At 37.0% G+C, this 17,845-nt stretch overlaps 1 protein-coding gene across 3 annotated transcripts; it reads left to right on the top strand.

Annotated features, from left to right (window-relative positions):
* The first annotated feature begins 3,611 nt into the window (after nt 1-3,611).
* On the top strand, nt 3,612-6,943 carry LOC110856609. 3 transcript variants are annotated; one of them, XM_022105099.2, is made up of 10 exons: nt 3,612-3,808; nt 3,878-4,274; nt 4,870-4,936; nt 5,003-5,094; nt 5,156-5,282; nt 5,345-5,706; nt 6,035-6,152; nt 6,227-6,466; nt 6,544-6,745; nt 6,811-6,943. In XM_022105099.2, the coding sequence occupies exons 3-10, from the start codon at nt 4,870-4,872 to the stop codon at nt 6,830-6,832; spliced, it is 1,230 nt and encodes a 409-aa protein (XP_021960791.1). In that variant the 5' UTR covers nt 3,612-3,808; nt 3,878-4,274; the 3' UTR covers nt 6,833-6,943. The 3 variants fall into 3 exon arrangements, with proteins under 3 accessions (XP_021960791.1, XP_021960788.1, XP_021960790.1); XM_022105096.2 differs by having other exon boundaries at nt 3,878-4,304; nt 4,855-4,936; XM_022105098.2 differs by having other exon boundaries at nt 3,878-4,674; nt 4,753-4,936.
* The last annotated feature ends 10,902 nt before the right edge of the window (nt 6,944-17,845 follow it).

Here is a 17,845-nt window from a genome sequence, read left to right as displayed (position 1 = left end):
CATCCGCTTCTTCCGATGGGTAGACAACGGTATAATCGTTAGCAAAAAACTCACTCAAAGTACGCAATTTCTCGTAACGCGGTGGCATCACCAGATTGCCCGTTAAGTATAACTCGTACTGAGCAATTAGCATAAAACTTGTGAATTGGAAAGACACCAGGATCCAAAGTGAAACCCTCTTAGGACTTGGCGTTTGTCTCACATGAATCGCAAGAATTGCCAGTATCACTTCCACGGCATCTTTTATTAAATTAAGTTTCCAAAAACTTCCTTGGGGTTTAAACAAATCTCTCAAGCTTCTTTGCATCACCACCATCAGCACGATTACCGCGCAACATAGCCACACCACTGGGGAAAATGCAGATACCCATGCGGCTAAATCAGAATTTTCCGACCACACATTGAAATTACAGTATATCCCGTGATACCCGTCATACCGGAAGGAATACAGTTGGTTTATGGTGCCATAAGCGTATCCTTCGAATTTTATATTCTGCTCGAAATAGCCCCATAAATGTGTTTGCCAATCGGGGAACGGAACCACTAAAAACGAAATGTTTAAAATGTTACCTATCGTTAGATATTCTATTTCATTAAGGTCACACCCGTTCCTACCTGGCGCAATATGATATTGCCCCTTGCCACAAATTCTACCTGACTTAAATTTCTGGGGTAATACTGCTGCGATAGAAACGTTCTTTCTCCACCCATACGTTCGAAACGTCGTTACCGATACTTCCGCAATCTTCTCTGTGTAGCTGAGCTCAATATACTTCTGTTTGCAGAAAACGCAAATAAAAAACCATTCTATCTCTGGCGGGTAGAATAAGGTTGACACTGAGGTTACACTTCTTTTTAAGTGTACCACAAAAATTCTGTATGGGACGCGAAATTCGAATGTGTAACCATACCACATAATCTTTTTGGGAGCCAGGTGATAAATAAGGATGAATACTGAATGCTTCCAACTTCTGTGGGCGTCACGCGTGAATAATAAATAATCACTTCGAAATTCGTTATCTTCAATGTCAAATTTAACAAAAATTGTTAGTGTGCAGGCCTCATAAAATTTAAAATCTTGCACCTTCTTCTCGTTTTGGGTCCACCGGTCAGAAGAGTTGAGTCGCCCGTGGACCGTGTAGATCAGGCTGGCTGGGTTGTTGACGTGGATGAGGTGCTCCGTCAAGTCGATATATTCGAAGGTGTAGCTCAACCGTAAGAATTTGATTACACATGTACCAAAGTGTCCAAAATTACCGGAGGGAAGATGATTATTCAAGGCCAACACGGTGGTTAGCAGGGAAAGTAGGCAGCAATGTTTAACAAACATTTTAACTGTAAATTAAAAGGCTGCGATAGGGTCACTACTGTATTTTTTCGAAGTCCACACAGTATTTAGTGTGTCTGGATAAATTTGATGGATTTAAGTCTTTCTCACGTTAATCGATCGAGCTTGAAATTACAGAACATTTTTAATTAGTATGTTAAAAGATAATTTAGCATCAAACGAAGATTCGCCTGTCAAGTTTTCGAAAGAAAAATTTCAAATTTCCCCTGCAGCAGGCAAATAATTTCAGATATATCGTATGGTAATTACCCGGACAAAGTATAGTTTTATCTCAGATTACTTCACGCAAAGAGTTAACAAATATTCGTGTTCATAATTATACTTCAATATATACTCAAATGAAGACAATTTTCCTGTTGAATCCTATGGAAATATAAGCTGTAAGTATATCATTATAAAATTACATATTGTTATGTATGTTCGAAGATACTCCACACCAGGAGCTGGTTTTGACCACGTAAATAGTTTCGACAATATAAATAGCTTAAATACGATTTACAGCTTCGTGGAAAATACAATAGCTTATCAATAATAATTAATGCTACTCAGAATTTTTCCCCGCCATACATACGTACGTAAAATTGGATTTGTACATCGGCAGAATACGTTATCGTTTCGGAGAAATTCTAATTATTTTTACCAAATGAAAGGCACGTAGGCAACCTGCCTACGTGACACAAGGTACATTATATTTTTCTGGCGAAAAAATAATAATTATGGCCACGTAATAAATTCATAATGGAGTTAAACTAACGACATACAAGTCTGTTGTTAAATTTTTCTGCGTAGGCCCCAACCGCAAAGTTGCACTTTTGGAACCCATTTTATTTTTTAAAAAAGTGGGGACACGACACCCTGCGACCCTAGGACTGGTTTTTACCCAATGCTGAAAATTTTGACGTGCAAAAGTATGCTCATGAAAAAATTCTCAAAATCAGAATATTTATAACTAGCCTGTAAACCCGTCTCAAGCCGGGTGATAAGTTTCACACCTTGAATGACTGTCCGCAACGGAAATTGGATAACCACTCCCAGATAACCACCATCAAACATTTAATTTTTTTATTTGAATTTATTTGAATTTTCGCGCCGTTCGAAACTTCACTTTCTATACTTTTACTTCCGTTTCGGAAAATTACTATCACTTCCGTTGCAGACAAACATTTCCAGCTTATAATATAGATCATTTCGTGCCTCTGGGAACTTATTTAAAAACTCCGAGCGACGAATTCTCCTGTATCTATTGTGCATGTGTAATAGCTGTGCCGTTCAGGCAGGCTTAAATAACCCTGTTTTTATTATGGCCTACATATTTATAAATATATGCACGTTTAATGCTGGAGTTTGAATGTTTCAGAATATCCACATAAATATGTAAATTTGAACAAATTGCACTATTTAGCTTTTCGCACATGTTTGAAACACTAACCTTAAGTAAACAACCAGCACGAAAACGATGCTAAACAACCCATTTACATGGAAACTTTGAAAAGGAACAAAAAATGGAACTTGGTTTCATTCATGGCTACCATTAACTCAGGAGGTAGATACATAAAAGCACCATCGTGTCAGACTGATTTGAATAAAAACTACTCCCCCGACCTCAAACAGGTCCCATTTTTTATTTGGGAAACAAGTAAATTTTTTGGGCAGGTGAATTAGTATTAAAGGGGACGGGTAGCGGTGGATATCTCATCAGTCTTCTTACCTATGTAGTTTCTCATACCTTGAATTGCGACACGACGATTGTCCACATTTACTTGTGAATTGAGCACCATTTTGTGCAAATTTTTGACTTCATTAACATATGATTTTACGTGATTCTGCAAATTAATCGTAATGTTGGTAATTTTTTGACGTGGTAAGTAGTACCTGATAAGCTTGGGAGAATGATAAGTATTTGATTTTATTTCCTCTAGGGAAGGAAACAACTGATTTTAAGGAATGATTGTGGATAAAATTGAAAATAGATTTTCCTATAATCAAAAGTGTGGTAAGCAACATATTATTCCCCTTACGTACATATTTCACGTGTGTAAGAAATTGGGCATTTGTCGCGTCCAAACAAAATGAAATGAAACATAAGATTCAACGTTGGTAATGCGATATAAACGAAATGTGGGAAATCGGCAATCTTATCATAACAGGAATGACGAGTGGTGTCCGTCAGCTTATCAAGTTATCTTTATTGACGCCAATTGTTCCACGTCGAGGTTGGAAGTGTTCATATTTTTATGATCACACGGTCTTACTGTTGTCCGAGTCGCCAATTGTCCATAGTTTGGGAAACTACAGAAACATTGCGTGTGTTTCGGAATGGCTTGCTCAAGTTGAACGAGTTACAATTTACTCCTTTTCGGAATTATAACCTCCTTAAATTGACGCCAAAGTATTACATGACGTGAAAGCAGTTTGCCAGGCTGGGATGACATACATATACAAAAATAACAATCAATTCGGGTATGGAAGAATTACTAAATATTTCTAGAGCTATAGTGTCTACAATAGATAATAATTATGTTGTAAAAGGGGACCAAGCCTTAAATTTGGAGGTGCCATAGCCGCCCAAACCATGCCCCGAAAAATGCGAGAACTGATGATCGAAAGCAACGTTGATGTGGACACGGCAATTGAAAATTGTACAACCGACAGTAAATTTATAAGAAACGGAGCATTTGTAGCGTCCAGACAAAATGAAATGGAAGATAAGATTGAATGTTTGTAATGCGATATAAACGAAATGTGGGACATCGGCAATTTTATCATAACAGGACTGACGCGTGCTGTCCATTAGCTTATCTTTATTGACGTCATTTGCTCCACGTCAAGGTAGAAAGTGTTCACATTTTTATGAATAAATACTGCGCATTTAGTAGATAATTGTCCAGTCATATTCCATTTGTTGAAGAGACTTTGATAATTGGGGGTGCTAATATGTCACTGTCTCCATGAAAAGGGACCTTATTCACCAAATATCTACTTTAGCGACTTTAATTTTTTAGTGAAGTTCTTGCCTCAGGCTTTAATTTGCCATTTATTTCAGCTCAATCTTCCAACTACAAAGAAAGTTATTTAAGTTCAAAGTGCTGCATCGACAATATGGCAAAACGACCTTTTGGCGAAAATTTGCATACTGATTAAATTTAGAACAATTTTTTAAAATTTTATATTGTAGTTTATATGGCGCTAATATTAGATTTGCATAGGCCAATACAAGCCTGAATGACGTTAAGTTTTAAATTTGAGGTTTATCGCCCGAGGTTAAGCGTTTAGGTCACGTTAAGGTCCTGAAAAAGGTCAAGGCGAAATTGTTTTATTTTTATTAGGTAAAGCAAACCTGTACAGCCTTAAGTTTTAAATTTGAGGTGGAATGCTTAACATTAATATTTATTTTGTCAATTCAGCTTTTTGACGAAATGGGTTTCGCTGAAAGTGTTCTGTTTTGGTATTTTGCCGCTTGTACAAAAGGAGAAAAGTATGACTAAGGTCCCTTTTCATGGAGACAGCCACATATCTGTAAGATGAACAGTTTCAAGTTTATGATTTGTGTGACTTTGGTCCAACTAATTTCCGGTAGTGAGACGGATGGTAAGACATTTATTCCATGAATAACGTCACCTTAATAAAAGTTTGCTAACTTGTTTTCCACTTCAGTTGGTGGTGGAGTCGCAGATAATCGTCAAAATGGATACGAAATTTTTGTTGGGAAGGGATCTACTTCATTATATTTTATATTGCAAACACGGGTAACTTTATAAATGAATATAGTGTTTAATTGGTATTTTGTATGATCCTTTTTAACTCCAGGGTGACTGGATGTATGCCCTTAATTACTGTCATACTCACAACTTTGCGCCTGGTCGAATCTCGACCGAGCGGGATTTCGAAATAGTCTCCAACTTCATAAAGTCAAACGGACTACCGGAAGCAAATCGTAAAATATTTTATTTTATTTTTGTGGTTCAAGGATTTTTTTAGATATAATTTTTGTTTCAGAATCAATCTGGCTACCCGCTACGGATCACGGAAATGAGGGAACGTTTCGCTGGCTAGATCGCTTCGATGAGGTAACCGTGGGCAACTGGAGTGGTGGAGCGCCATCTGGAGATAGAAGTTTGAACTGCTTGAAGATCAATAGCGATGGGCTGTACCAAGATGATTCATGTGAACGGGGTCGAAGGGCACATTATGCGTTATGTGCCATAGAAAATATGCATTACAACGACCAAGATAACAATTATGTGCAGACAGCACCCAAAAAATTAACTGACCTTAGCGAAGATGAGATTCGAGGTTTGCGTCCGATAGGTGACGTTGCAAATAAATTGTACTATGTGGATGACACGGAAATAATGGAGGTGACGAATTTTTTCGGATTATTGCCGTACCCTGAAAACTGAAGCTACAGGGTGGTTTAAATGTCGGGTTACAATGGAAACTTTTTCAGTGGGAGAATTCGCAAATCTTCACTAGTTACCGAAATTTTGCATCTGAAATTCAATGTTTTAAGAATTTTGTCATCAGTGTAACTTGTGTTAAAAATCTCAATCCCAAATCCGTAACTAATATAAATTTACGAATTTTTCTTATTGACAAATTTTCCATTGTACATAACCTGACATTTAAGCCACCCTGTGTGTCTCATTAAGCATATTGATTTGTACCGTTTGGTTTATATAATCCTAGAAATCGTGGCTTGACGGGGTAGATTTTTGCCACGAAAATGGAATGAGAATCGCCTCGCCAGAAACCGTTGAGGAGATAAATTTCTTAGAAAACTTTGCAAATGAGGAGGCGAATGCGGGTTTGGTTTCAAATAGTCGTTAAGTTAATTGTCGTTAATTGGTAAATAGTGATAATTGCCTCTCTACTTCATAGGAAGGGATGCACTTTTTCATATTGGTGCAACAGACATGATGTCGATGTCTTGTTCACGGGGAAATACCAAGTTTCGCTTGTTCGGATCTGGTAAAGATGTAATTAGCGGGACCGGTTTGGACGGGTTTGGAGGTGGTTGGTGGTATCGGTGTGCTTTCATGACAACGACGGAATTTCGGGCATCCGATTGCATTAGTGGGGCGCAGTTTAGAATAATTTGTGAAGTTGAAGACACTTCAGGTGCGTAATTACTAGTTAGTACTTGTAATGAAGGAACTTGGTGATTATTTAATCTCACATTTGTATTGTAAATATAGTTCCATCTACTACAACCGTCTCGCCAGGACCAATTTGTGAACCTGGCCAATATTTCGCGCCACATCAAGATTGTAGGTTTTACTACGTTTGCAATGAAGAAACTCCTACCTTGGCCCAATGTCCGAATGGTCTTTACTGGAATCAGAATTTGACCACGTGTGATTTTCCTGGCAATGTGGGAGAATGTGTGGGAGGAACACGGTTAGTTGGCTTCTAATTTACATAAATGATGAATTAATTCAAGTTGGAAATTGTTTCCGCGGTAGGTCACCACTCGATGACAGTTAAGCTCAAACGAACAAGGGAATGGCTAAAAATCTGTTTGTTTCCTAAATTTATTTAAATAATTCACACGAGTACAAGAAATAAATTGCGAGATCGATTTTGAAATATCCGTGATTAACACTTTAGCGTGTATGATTTGATTAACAACAAGAAAATGCATTAAATCGGGGACGCTATAAGTATTTTGTGTTCATGGCGCGGGAGGAGAAATTCAGAAGTTCTAATAAAACTCGAAAAACTGAAAAATCAAAAATTTAACATTGAGTTGTATAGGGAAATATCCAAATTTTTGGGTAGAAAATCTTCAAATTTAGTATTGTGTTGGAATAGGAGAAATCCCTCAAAATTGCAACAAATTTTAGGTCGTGGAGAGAAAATGGTGAAAATCAATGACCTCCTAGAAACGACAATTGTCGTCCTTCCGCGCCATGACCACCATTTTTTAGGACGGCTTTTGTTTCACTTCCGAATTAAGCCATTTCTTACAAAACGACTATTGTGTTCGTTACAGTTTAAGAAAGGGTTAATAAAAATTGTTTACAAAATTGGAAAAGGTTTATTATTGTTATACATAAATGTAGCGTTTAAACATGAATATGATTTGTTAATGTGAATAGAGAATTCGACTTGTAAGTTATTTAGATTCCTTTTTGAAAAGTCAGATTATATTGGATTAAGTATGAGTTTAATAATAATAAATAAATATAATAACTTTATTTACTATTTTTTTTTGATTGCTTAAGATTTTAGGAATCGAAACCCTTTATTTCAGAATAGGTAAAATTATAATTATAATCAGCATAATATGTATTTATTTAATATTAGTATTCCATATCTATTAGCATATTTTGAGCTATTACAGACTCGGTTATTTATACGTAGGATGCACATTAACTTAATAGTGTAAAACGGACCTTAAAACTGAATAAGTAATTCATGTTATACTTGGATTATATTTTAAATTAACTTTATTAAATTTTCACCACTGGGGCAATTTTCCTGACTGGCAATTTTTGAATCAGAATAACATTACAAAACAGTAATACTCGTCATTAAGGGTGGAGTCATTTTTGCACTCCGACCAAGAATGATTTAATCCAAATTTTTAAAAGTGTGTGTATTCAAAAAATTACCGGTATTTATGCATCTACTATAGTTAACTCAACGTCACACTAATACATAATTTTGCATGGCTAATCCTCCGGTGACGAATGTATTTATCTGCAAATAAACATTTCGAAGGAAAAACTTCGAAATATTCGAACAAAGTGCAACATTAAATACACCAATTTTGCTTAATTACTTGAAAATATTTATATTTTATATTTATATCTATATATTTATTTATTACTTGTAATTAATTGTTAATTACTTAATTACATTTGACGAGAGCATGCAATTAATTAGTCGATTACTAATTACGAAAAAAAAATACTCAGAAAAATTGCCATAGGCTGATAGTCAACTGATAAAAAATCGTAACACAAACCTGTGAAATTTGGAGTGGGACGGAATATTTCCGAAATTTAGCTGGTAACAGGGATGTTCCCCTTTCTCGAGAGTATTTTGCATCCATGCAATTTACCAGGCATCATTTTAACAATTTTATGTTTAAGCACACTAAACAACCTACAAATTTTGCTCCTACATTCAAACCAGAAACACAAGAGTAAGAATTAAATGATTCGACAAGCAGATCCGCCGACTATTTCAAAAGTACAAATACTTAATTGGATTATGTTCCCCACATGAATCGAATTAAAACTTAGCATTTTTTCGGGCGCCAAAATTTCCTTTGGGGGGGTTATGAGAATAATGGGAGATAAATGTGGTGCACATAGGGCACAGCATATCTATGAAATGGGTTGATGAAATTTCAAAAACAAAATTTTGTTACACTCTCTGGATCAGTACCCCGATAGGTTTTTCGAACTGAGGTGGAATTCCGACTTTGAGGGGTTTTTCACAGCGACGCAAAATTGACTCAGAAATTAATTTTTCGCTATAACGAAAAAGTATGACGAAATGTTCATACATTAGCTTTTCACCAATTTTTACTACATTGCAAATTATTAGTAGTAGAATAAAGGTTAAATTACCCAGAAAGTCGAAATCGACCTGCGTGACCTTTTTCGGGGATCGAAAGGTCACAATGTCAAAGGTCACATAGCCACATAAATGGGGTATCGTTGGAAAGGTATTGGCGAGAGGATTCAGAATATGTATACTTTGTGGGGTCTGAAACCACTCCCTGCAAACATAGAGCCAAAAGAATATTTTTGAGTTTTTCCCATGCATGCTTCCGTGTTAGCTCCCAATCCACTGCTGTGTTAAATTCTGGACAACTGCCGATTTTCGTTCTTTGGCCTCTAGACTTGCAGGGAGTGGTTTCAGACCCCACAAAGTATACATATTCTGAATCCCCTCGCCAATACCTTTCCAACGATACCCCATTTATGGGGTAATGTGACCTTTGACATTGTGACCTTTCGATCCCCGAAAAAGGTCACGCATGTCGATTTCGACTTTCTTTGTAATTTAACCTTTATTCTACTACTAATAATTTGCAACGTAGTAAAAATTGGTGAAAAGCTAATGTATGAACATTTCGTCATACTTTTTCGTTATAGCGAAAAATTAATTTCTGAGTCAATTTTGCGTCGCTGTGAAAAGCCCCTCAAAGTCGGAATTCCACCTCAGTTCGAAAAACCTATCGGGGTACTGATCCATAGAGTGTATAAAAATTTTGTTTTTGAAATTACATCAACCCATTTCATAGATATGCTGTGCCCTATGTGCACCACATTTATCTCCCATTATTCTCATAACCCCCCAAAGGAAATTTTGGCGCCCGAAAAAATTGCTAAGTTTTAATTCGTTTCATGTGGGGAACATAATCCAATAGAGTATTTGTACTTTTGAAATAGTCGGCGGATCTGCTTGTCGAATCATTTAATTCTTACTCACAACAGAGAACCTGCAAGTGCGAATCCGTACAGAACAAAAATTGTCACAACGCCCCCGTTCAACCCTAACGAGAAGGAACTATCATCCTTGCTTTGGGTAATTGCCGCCTTCCTATCCAATACGGCCCTTTGTTCGAGTTCCTGATCTATGCGGGCATAAATCCCTGTTTCAATCAGGCTTACATAATATTTTGGCACTTTCGATAAATCCGCGTTATAGAATACTAATCCTTTGGGACGTGGATCTTGTATCTCTTTCCCTTTGTGAAATTCATTCCCATGATAGTTCAAGGTTAGGAAGTCATACTCAAATTGTAAATCGTCTAATTGAGCAATGAAGACCGCTTTTCGGGAACAATCAATAATTTCTGTTTCTGTCTTTCGCTGCATATAGGTCACATTCAGGTCTTTTCTTGAGTAGTCAATTCCCTTTGGGAAATGGGCGTGACGTGGATTCAAAAGTTGCAGCAATTGAGCCAGATGGGGCCACTCTAGCAATGGAACCCATTCGAAACCTGTCTGCTTCGAGAGGCTGTACGAATTCACCTCATTAGGCAGATACGTTAGAAACTTGAATTCGATGACATCTTGGTGGGGAAGTTTAAATGGGGTTGACAACAATCTATAACAATTGCTAGAATCGTGTCGATCTTGGAAACCGACAAAACTTGTGTTATGAAAATATTCGTAATTTTTAACACCGTCCCAATACCTTAAAACAAGGTTGAATTTTAAATTCTCTCTCCAATTGAGCAAGAAATCGGACAAATTGTAGTAAGAAGACGAATGTATTGCACCATCTTGGCATAGAAGATCTGCAAATGTTTCTGGAATTACGTAATTTAGCTTGGAGATCATCAATCCATTATAACAATTTGTTAGAATGACAGACATTAGACTCCAAATGCCAAAAACGTATCGGAATATGATCAATTTGTCAATCTTCATCGGAACCGGGTGTGCTTCTTCTAGCAAAGTGGAAAGCACGAAAAGCCAGGGGGGAAACGAGACGATTTTCACTTTGGCAAAGCGAACGTACGCCCAAACAATGGCTGTTATGACGAATAGGCAAATGCCTAGCGCAGTCCATAAATCGGGTTGGAAAGGATCTACGTAAAAGCGAAAACTTAAATAGGATTCGGAATAACAGGTTAAGAATTGAAATCCCAAGAATTTCAAGTGGACCGTGGTAGAATCCACGTGGTGATATGCAATGTATTCTAATCCGATTCGGGAGTGCTGGAAACGCCCTGAAACCGCAGAGAGTAGAGTCGCATTAGCTTTGCGGAACACGGCCTGAGCCAAATGTTCAAACGTGTAAGGACGGGAGCGGTCAAACGGATTAAAAGGATCGATATCATTTACTAAAGTAATGTTTATTGTAAAATTATCCTTCTGCGTATCCAAATCCTCCACATAGAATTCCTCCCAATATTTTGGTGGCGTTGTCAAGATGCTAAACGCTGTGATTAGACTGTCAATTTTATCCACGCAATTTAAATTACCCTCATGAACGTCTTTTACGTCTTGTTCCTTAACACAGAAACGTCCCAAGCTTCCCTGCCGAGAAATGTAGGTTATGCCCATTTTATAAGTTCCTCCGCTAAACGTTCCCCACACCATGGACAAACTCAGAACTCCCACTTTCTCAGGATGCCCAACAACTACCACAAAAAGCTTCTTGTCACGGATGAGAAGAATTCGATTAGGATCAGGAACTTTGGGTCTGCAATAGAAATGTCTATGGCTGGCAAATTCCAGCTCTTCCTCCTGTCCAGCTTGATATCGCCATTTTGAATTTAACGAGGTAAAATAGGTTATTAGAACTATCTGCACGCGGCACGTAGCAAAACGTGATTTAGTCACGTCAAGTCGCGGACAGATAAAGCCTGATATTCCGCCAATATCCGGGTGTTTTTTTGTAAAAGGAAATAAAATTTCAGTCGGGAGGTGATTTCCATTTGAATGGAATGTACGGGACTCTACGCCATCGTGTAAGATTTGCAGGTCACATGGGTAAACGTGATCGAGGAGGTAATCAATCTGAACAATGTTGGTCGCCATGATAAGATTTCGACTAATTAGCATGATGAATGATCAATATAAGGCGTGAAACAAAATTCCTGAAAGTGGAAATATTTCCCAAAATTTCTACTTGAGTGTACATAATTGACGAGATTAAAAACCTCAAGCTATTGTAATTTCCAAAGTCTTCCAAAGCCAAGAAAACGACAAAGCTGCTCCCTTGGCATTCGAATGTTTGCTTTATGTTACATGGTAACCAATTTATGGAAATGCACTTTAGAAATCGATGAGGGGTAGACAGGTTTAAATAAGTCATTTAGGATATGTCTATTTACTAATGTTTGCATATGCCTAATGAGCATGATGGTAGCCATTATGTGACAGGCTTGGTCACCAGATTATTTATATAGGGCAGAAATGAAGAACATGCATGCACGCATGTTGAGTAAACCTCTGTATAGATAGCTGTAGGGAGTGGGTATAAATATGTCAATTGCTCCATGGCTCATAAATACATATTTAAATATATGCAGATATGTACATATGTACTACAAATTTGTATACAATTTTGTATACGATATATTTGTATACGATTTTACTGGAAAATGTATATGTAGATCATCTATTTACATGCGACATTTATCCTGCAAAAAAGGTACTGTAAGGTGTGTTATATATCGATGCTCGTCGTCTTAGGTAAAATGAGTCTCTTCGAAATTACAAGGCTCAGGTATCCTCAAATATGTATGTAAATATATATTAAAGGGAGAAAATTGGGTATAATAATTAGAGTAGGGCCGGTGAAGGGATGGTACGGGCCGTCGGGGTGGGGTCCGCTATCATCCTTATATTAAATGGGATCATGATGAGGGCGACGCCACTTAGGAGGGATCTTCTTCTCAGGACAGGGCCGGCGGCGACGATTTGGCGTCACGGCGGGCGGATTCCCGGACGCACGTTTGTTCCGGTTCTGACACTAGAATCGGGTGTGGCGATACGGATGCACTCAGTTCATATAAACTAAGATGCTCAGATTCAAACTCTGAACAGAATAGCACTTCTGTTTTTAGGCTTGCAATTTAACGCACAGTACATAAATATTTATTTCCAGACTCTATATGTAACTATGTGACAGACTATTTATTAAGACGTAATAATTTTTCAGCAAGTAGAGAGATATCTGTATGTTGTTTGAGCTGTCGTGGGCTTGACTGAGCTAACTAGAATGTACGTACATACATATCCTTTGAATGTGTTGGCCAATCGAGGCGAGGAGCAAGAAGAATTGCTTTCCAACGCGTCACTGACGCGGCGTCAGAGCCGAACTTGGTGATTTGGCCATTTCCAATTCGTTCCTTGGGATCCGGGGCGGAGCTGTCCTTGTTCACTGGTTGAAGGGGGAAGGGTGCCATCATCGCGCACGTCACCACTCCTGTTTTCATGTTCAACAGTTTAAACGTAACAATGAGCAATCACACAAAATATTTGTATATAATCACTTCTTTATTTCTACTATTCGTGACCAAGCCTGAAAATAACTACCGTCATGGCATATACATATATTATGTAGTACATAAATGGACACATCATACCATGACTTGTGTTTAAACCGTGTGTCATCGATTTTTAAAGTGCATTTCCATAAATTGGTTGCCATGGAACATAAATCAAACATTCGAATGTATATACGGTCAAGAAGGGAATTTAGATTTATTGTGGTGTCAAAATATTTAATTAATTGATTACAATTTAACGCAGGAATTTAATTAGGAATGCGCATACCACCTTAGGTTAGCCCAGACTAATCTATGCAGATTATCTGCCGGCCCCGAACAGCATTTCGTCTTGCAAACCAGTTCATTCCAGACTTTTTGCAAATAAAACCCATTAGGTCTTATCATATTACATAAATAGGTTTTATTTGGGTTTTAAAGTATTTTATTATGGTTTTAATGTATTTTAAGTGGATTTTACCTCAATACTATATTCTAAAATTTGGAAACATCTGCCTACCACACGTTGGACTAACAATGCGATGGTGTGAAGTGTAACCCTCCAATTTGGTTGAAATTTTGAAATTAAGTGCTCCATGTCAATGCAACTAACGTTTCTTCCGGCAGGTTGCGCGATGGTCGGAATGTGTCAAAATATTTGAGGTCAAAATTGAAAAATTGGCTATTCTTAACACGGGAGGAGAATGGAAGTTGAATTTGCTTCCCCTGCCTGGTAAAAATCGCCACTTTTTGAACTTTGACCTCAAATATTTTGCCAAATTTCGACCATCGCACAAACTTGTTAGGTATATGTATGCCTACGTAGATATGTATATGTAATTAGTTATGAATCTGTACTCACTCCATCTTTAACTCTCTTCCAATAAATACTCTCCTCTGTCTCCTCTCACTGTGTACCACTTATTTATGTATAATCATATATACATAACATTGGTGGACCGTCGAGTACTTTCTTTCGCTCCTCCCACTCAAAATGGATTTTAAAATTTTCAAAATTCTTCCGACGACTAAGCAGCTTGACCAACGCCCCTTAGAGCATTGTCATTTTGCTTCCGATAGGGAAACTTCCCAAATCTCTCTTCTCAAAACCTTGTGTAAACTGTGTGATTTTCCTGTGAAACTTTTTTTGTGAATTTTCGTCATCTGGTCTGTAAATTGGATTATCCTCCCGGATGGTATCAGGTCTGTAAATTGGTTCTAAACCACCCTGAAAATCTTCCCCCATTCTTAAAATTTCCAAATCTCCAGTCCAAAATTTACATTTCATAATTCGAGCAAATATGCAAAATTTAAAATTCCGTTATTTGTTTTAAACACGTCAAAAAAATATATGCAAAATTGTCCTTCGAAATTGTTAAAAAATCGTAAAAATATTGTAAAAAAATTCCGTTTAAATTCTGAAAAATTGTCATCAAAATTCGTTCAAAATTTGTCAAAATTTCTGCATATTATATGAAAAAACAGTCATTTTTATTCATTTCGTCTGGAAAATTGTCCCAATTTTTTATCAAATGTTGTTGCAAAAATGTAATCTGATTCACTTTGTCTCAAAATTCTGCTGAACTTTTGTGCTCGATCTGCGTTGTCACTACTTTCCCAGGCTCAGAATGAAATATAACGCCTTGAGATTAATGTTTGTAATGAGCAACGTCTACATATTATTTGCGTGTTCAAGTATGGAAATCCACATTGTACATAGTTCCCCTTTTTTAACGAGTCACGGTTATGGGTCACCCAGACAAAACCCTGCGTCTTCGAGTTGTCCGGTTATGGGTCACCCCGACAAAACCCTTACAAGTCTGCGTATTTATGTATCTCCGATGTCCCGATGGACCACATACCACGACCACAAAAATGTATTTTTCTTTGTTCATCGTTTTGTCCCAATCTGCAAGTTTTATATGAGTCAACCACCACCACAACGCCTGAGATGACACAATTCCACCACCGATTGCGAGCCATACCATCTTCTCAAGTTCCAGCCCTGCAAAATTACTGCGTTATTCGATATGTGTATTAAATTGTTCAGTGTTATTCATGCAAAATCTTTGTTCATGTTTGTTTTCCGGAGTCATTTCATATTTCATTTTTCTATGAATTTTACCTATTTCTCCAACCCTCAAAATTTCTAATTCAAATTGTGACTACTGAAATTGTTAGTTTGCAAACCTACACACTCTTTCAGACTATTTTTCAGGAGAAAAATTTTTTCGTGAGAGGGTAGTGTTAGGTATATGTATGCCTACGTAGATATGTATATGTAATTAGTTATGAATCTGTACTCACTCCATCTTTAACTCTCTTCCAATAAATACTCTCCTCTGTCTCCTCTCACTGTGTACCACTTATTTATGCATAATCATATATACATAACAAACTGCCTGAAGAAACGTTGATTGGATTGTTATGGATCACTTCATTTCAAAATTTCAACCAATCCCGAGGGTCACACTACACACTATCGCATTGTTAGTTCGCTACCAAATAAACTGGAGCCCTCACTGCACTTTGCGCGATGATTCCTCCTTGGTATTCAATTATTTTTCTTTGGTGAAGCTATGGTGATCTAATGGTTAAAAAACACCTAAGTATGCATTTACTCCAACGTTCAAAAGTGACAAAACCACATTACTTTACCATTTCTTAACCGATTTTTATTAAATAAGTGACGAGAGTTAATTATGATAGTCTACTTTTGGATTCCAACTCTGGTCGGTTGTGAGCCTACCCATTCCTGAGATATTCTCATAAAACACCCTCCAAAAAGTGACGTTGCTTTATACGAAAAAATTGAGGACCTAAATCAAAAATGTACTGTGAAAAAAAGTTTTTAAATATTTTTAGCTTTAAATTAACTTTGAGATAATCCAAATCGGTTAAGAAATGGCCACAATATTCATAAATGCAAGTACCACTGCTCACGTGGTGGTATTGCATATTGCTATGGTCCGTTGCTATTGCAAGTATTTTAATCGCAATTCCCTTCGCTACACCTAAGCCGCCCGTTTTAGGGATCTATCTTGTTGTCCGTCCGTCCGCTTATTCAGGTTTGGTAGAAAATGGTGGACGAGCTTCAACATTTCACCAAACGTCCTAATGGTATCTACAATCACAACGGTTTCGATGTAGCATTGTTGGATAGAGTTTGGCACGGATATTGTGTTGATAACTTAAAATTTAGGACAAGTATCGTAGATTTGTGTCAGACTTACGCTTATGAGTTGGAAATTATGGCATCTCGTCTAAATTTTACGGTTCATGTGAAGATAGTTCACGGAAATATTATAAATCTCCCTGTTTTGTACATTTACCCTAATTTTCGTATGGACGATGACTATTTTGTAGAGCAGATTCTATCCATAACGTATTCTCAGGAACAAGTTCCAGCCGTATTTTATTGTAGAAATCGTAATATATTTTCAAATACTTGGACAGTATGGTTAACTCCATTTAATTGGACGGTTTGGATAACTATCGTAGCACTCCTGGCAGCAGCCTCTATTCGGAAGATGGCGGGTACTTGGGACGTAAAATTAGTACTTTTCGAGATATACTTATATGCTGCGTCAACCTGTAAAAAATTTTACCCTAGTTCACACCTTAATCGTAATATCCAGCATCATTATTCCAATTGTCTACGAGTCCCTTGTGGTTGGAAACGTAATTGCGCCTCCAGATCCCCCAGAATACAAAAATGTTGACGAATTTCTGGATGTGTTCGATAAAATAATTTTAACCACTACATCAGACCATGCTGACGAAAAGTTATTACTATACGAGTTTGAGAAATTAAATATTACAGATAAGTATAAAAATGCATTTGAAATTGTGTACAATACAGATACTTCGTATAAGGAAATAATTGAATTGTTTAAAAGTGGAAGAAAGCAAGTAGGAGTTTTAACACACTTGATAACAGGTGTCATCGACAAAATTAAATTGTTGTATGACCAAGCAGGAATGAACGACGTTTATGCCTGCAGCTTTTTTATGTTGGAGCAAAAATCAATCTCTTATAACTGTTTTGGGGTTCCCTTTTTGAAAGAAGCTTTACGACTGGATACCACATTTAGAGAGTCTGGGTTTTACAGCTTATGGGAGGATTTATACTGGACAAAAGAAAATTCTCAAAATATGAAAAATCAAGCCATCCTGCCAGGATTTAGTAAACTTGTTACTTTATTACATTTGAAAATGTTTATTGCAACATGGGCAATCGCAAGTGGAATGTATGTTTTTGTAATGATAATTGAGTTAAGATATACACATAGGAGCACCATTCTGCTAAAGATATACTGTGCTTAAATTCGTAATGGAGATTGCATATATTTGGATCATGAGCGTGTGTGTTTATTGTTTTCATAAAATTAGCAAGATTTGTTAATTTAATGAATACTACAACATGTTGCTATATATTATCGAGCCACAATACGTATTTGGTACTTAGCATTAATTATATATTAATTATGATTACTGAAACTCTGCGAATAAATTACAAATAAAACAACTGG

This window comes from Folsomia candida, unplaced genomic scaffold (genome assembly GCF_002217175.1).
Source record: "Folsomia candida strain VU population unplaced genomic scaffold, ASM221717v1 Fcan01_Sc016, whole genome shotgun sequence".
NCBI classification, from domain to species: Eukaryota; Metazoa; Arthropoda; class Collembola; order Entomobryomorpha; family Isotomidae; genus Folsomia; species Folsomia candida.
This window is presented reverse-complemented; position numbering and strand designations above follow the sequence as displayed.

What these genes read in the sequence shown, in the direction of transcription:
- LOC110856609 (XM_022105099.2), top strand. Translation starts at nt 4,870, where the DNA reads ATGAACAGTTTCAAGTTTATGATTTGTGTGACTTTGGTCCAACTAATT. An exon ending in ATTTTATATTGCAAACACGG is followed by an intron (nt 5,095 to 5,155) that starts GTAACTTTATAA and finishes TTTTAACTCCAG; the next exon opens with GGTGACTGGATGTATGCCCT. An exon ending in TGAAGTTGAAGACACTTCAG is followed by an intron (nt 6,467 to 6,543) that starts GTGCGTAATTAC and finishes TTGTAAATATAG; the next exon opens with TTCCATCTACTACAACCGTC.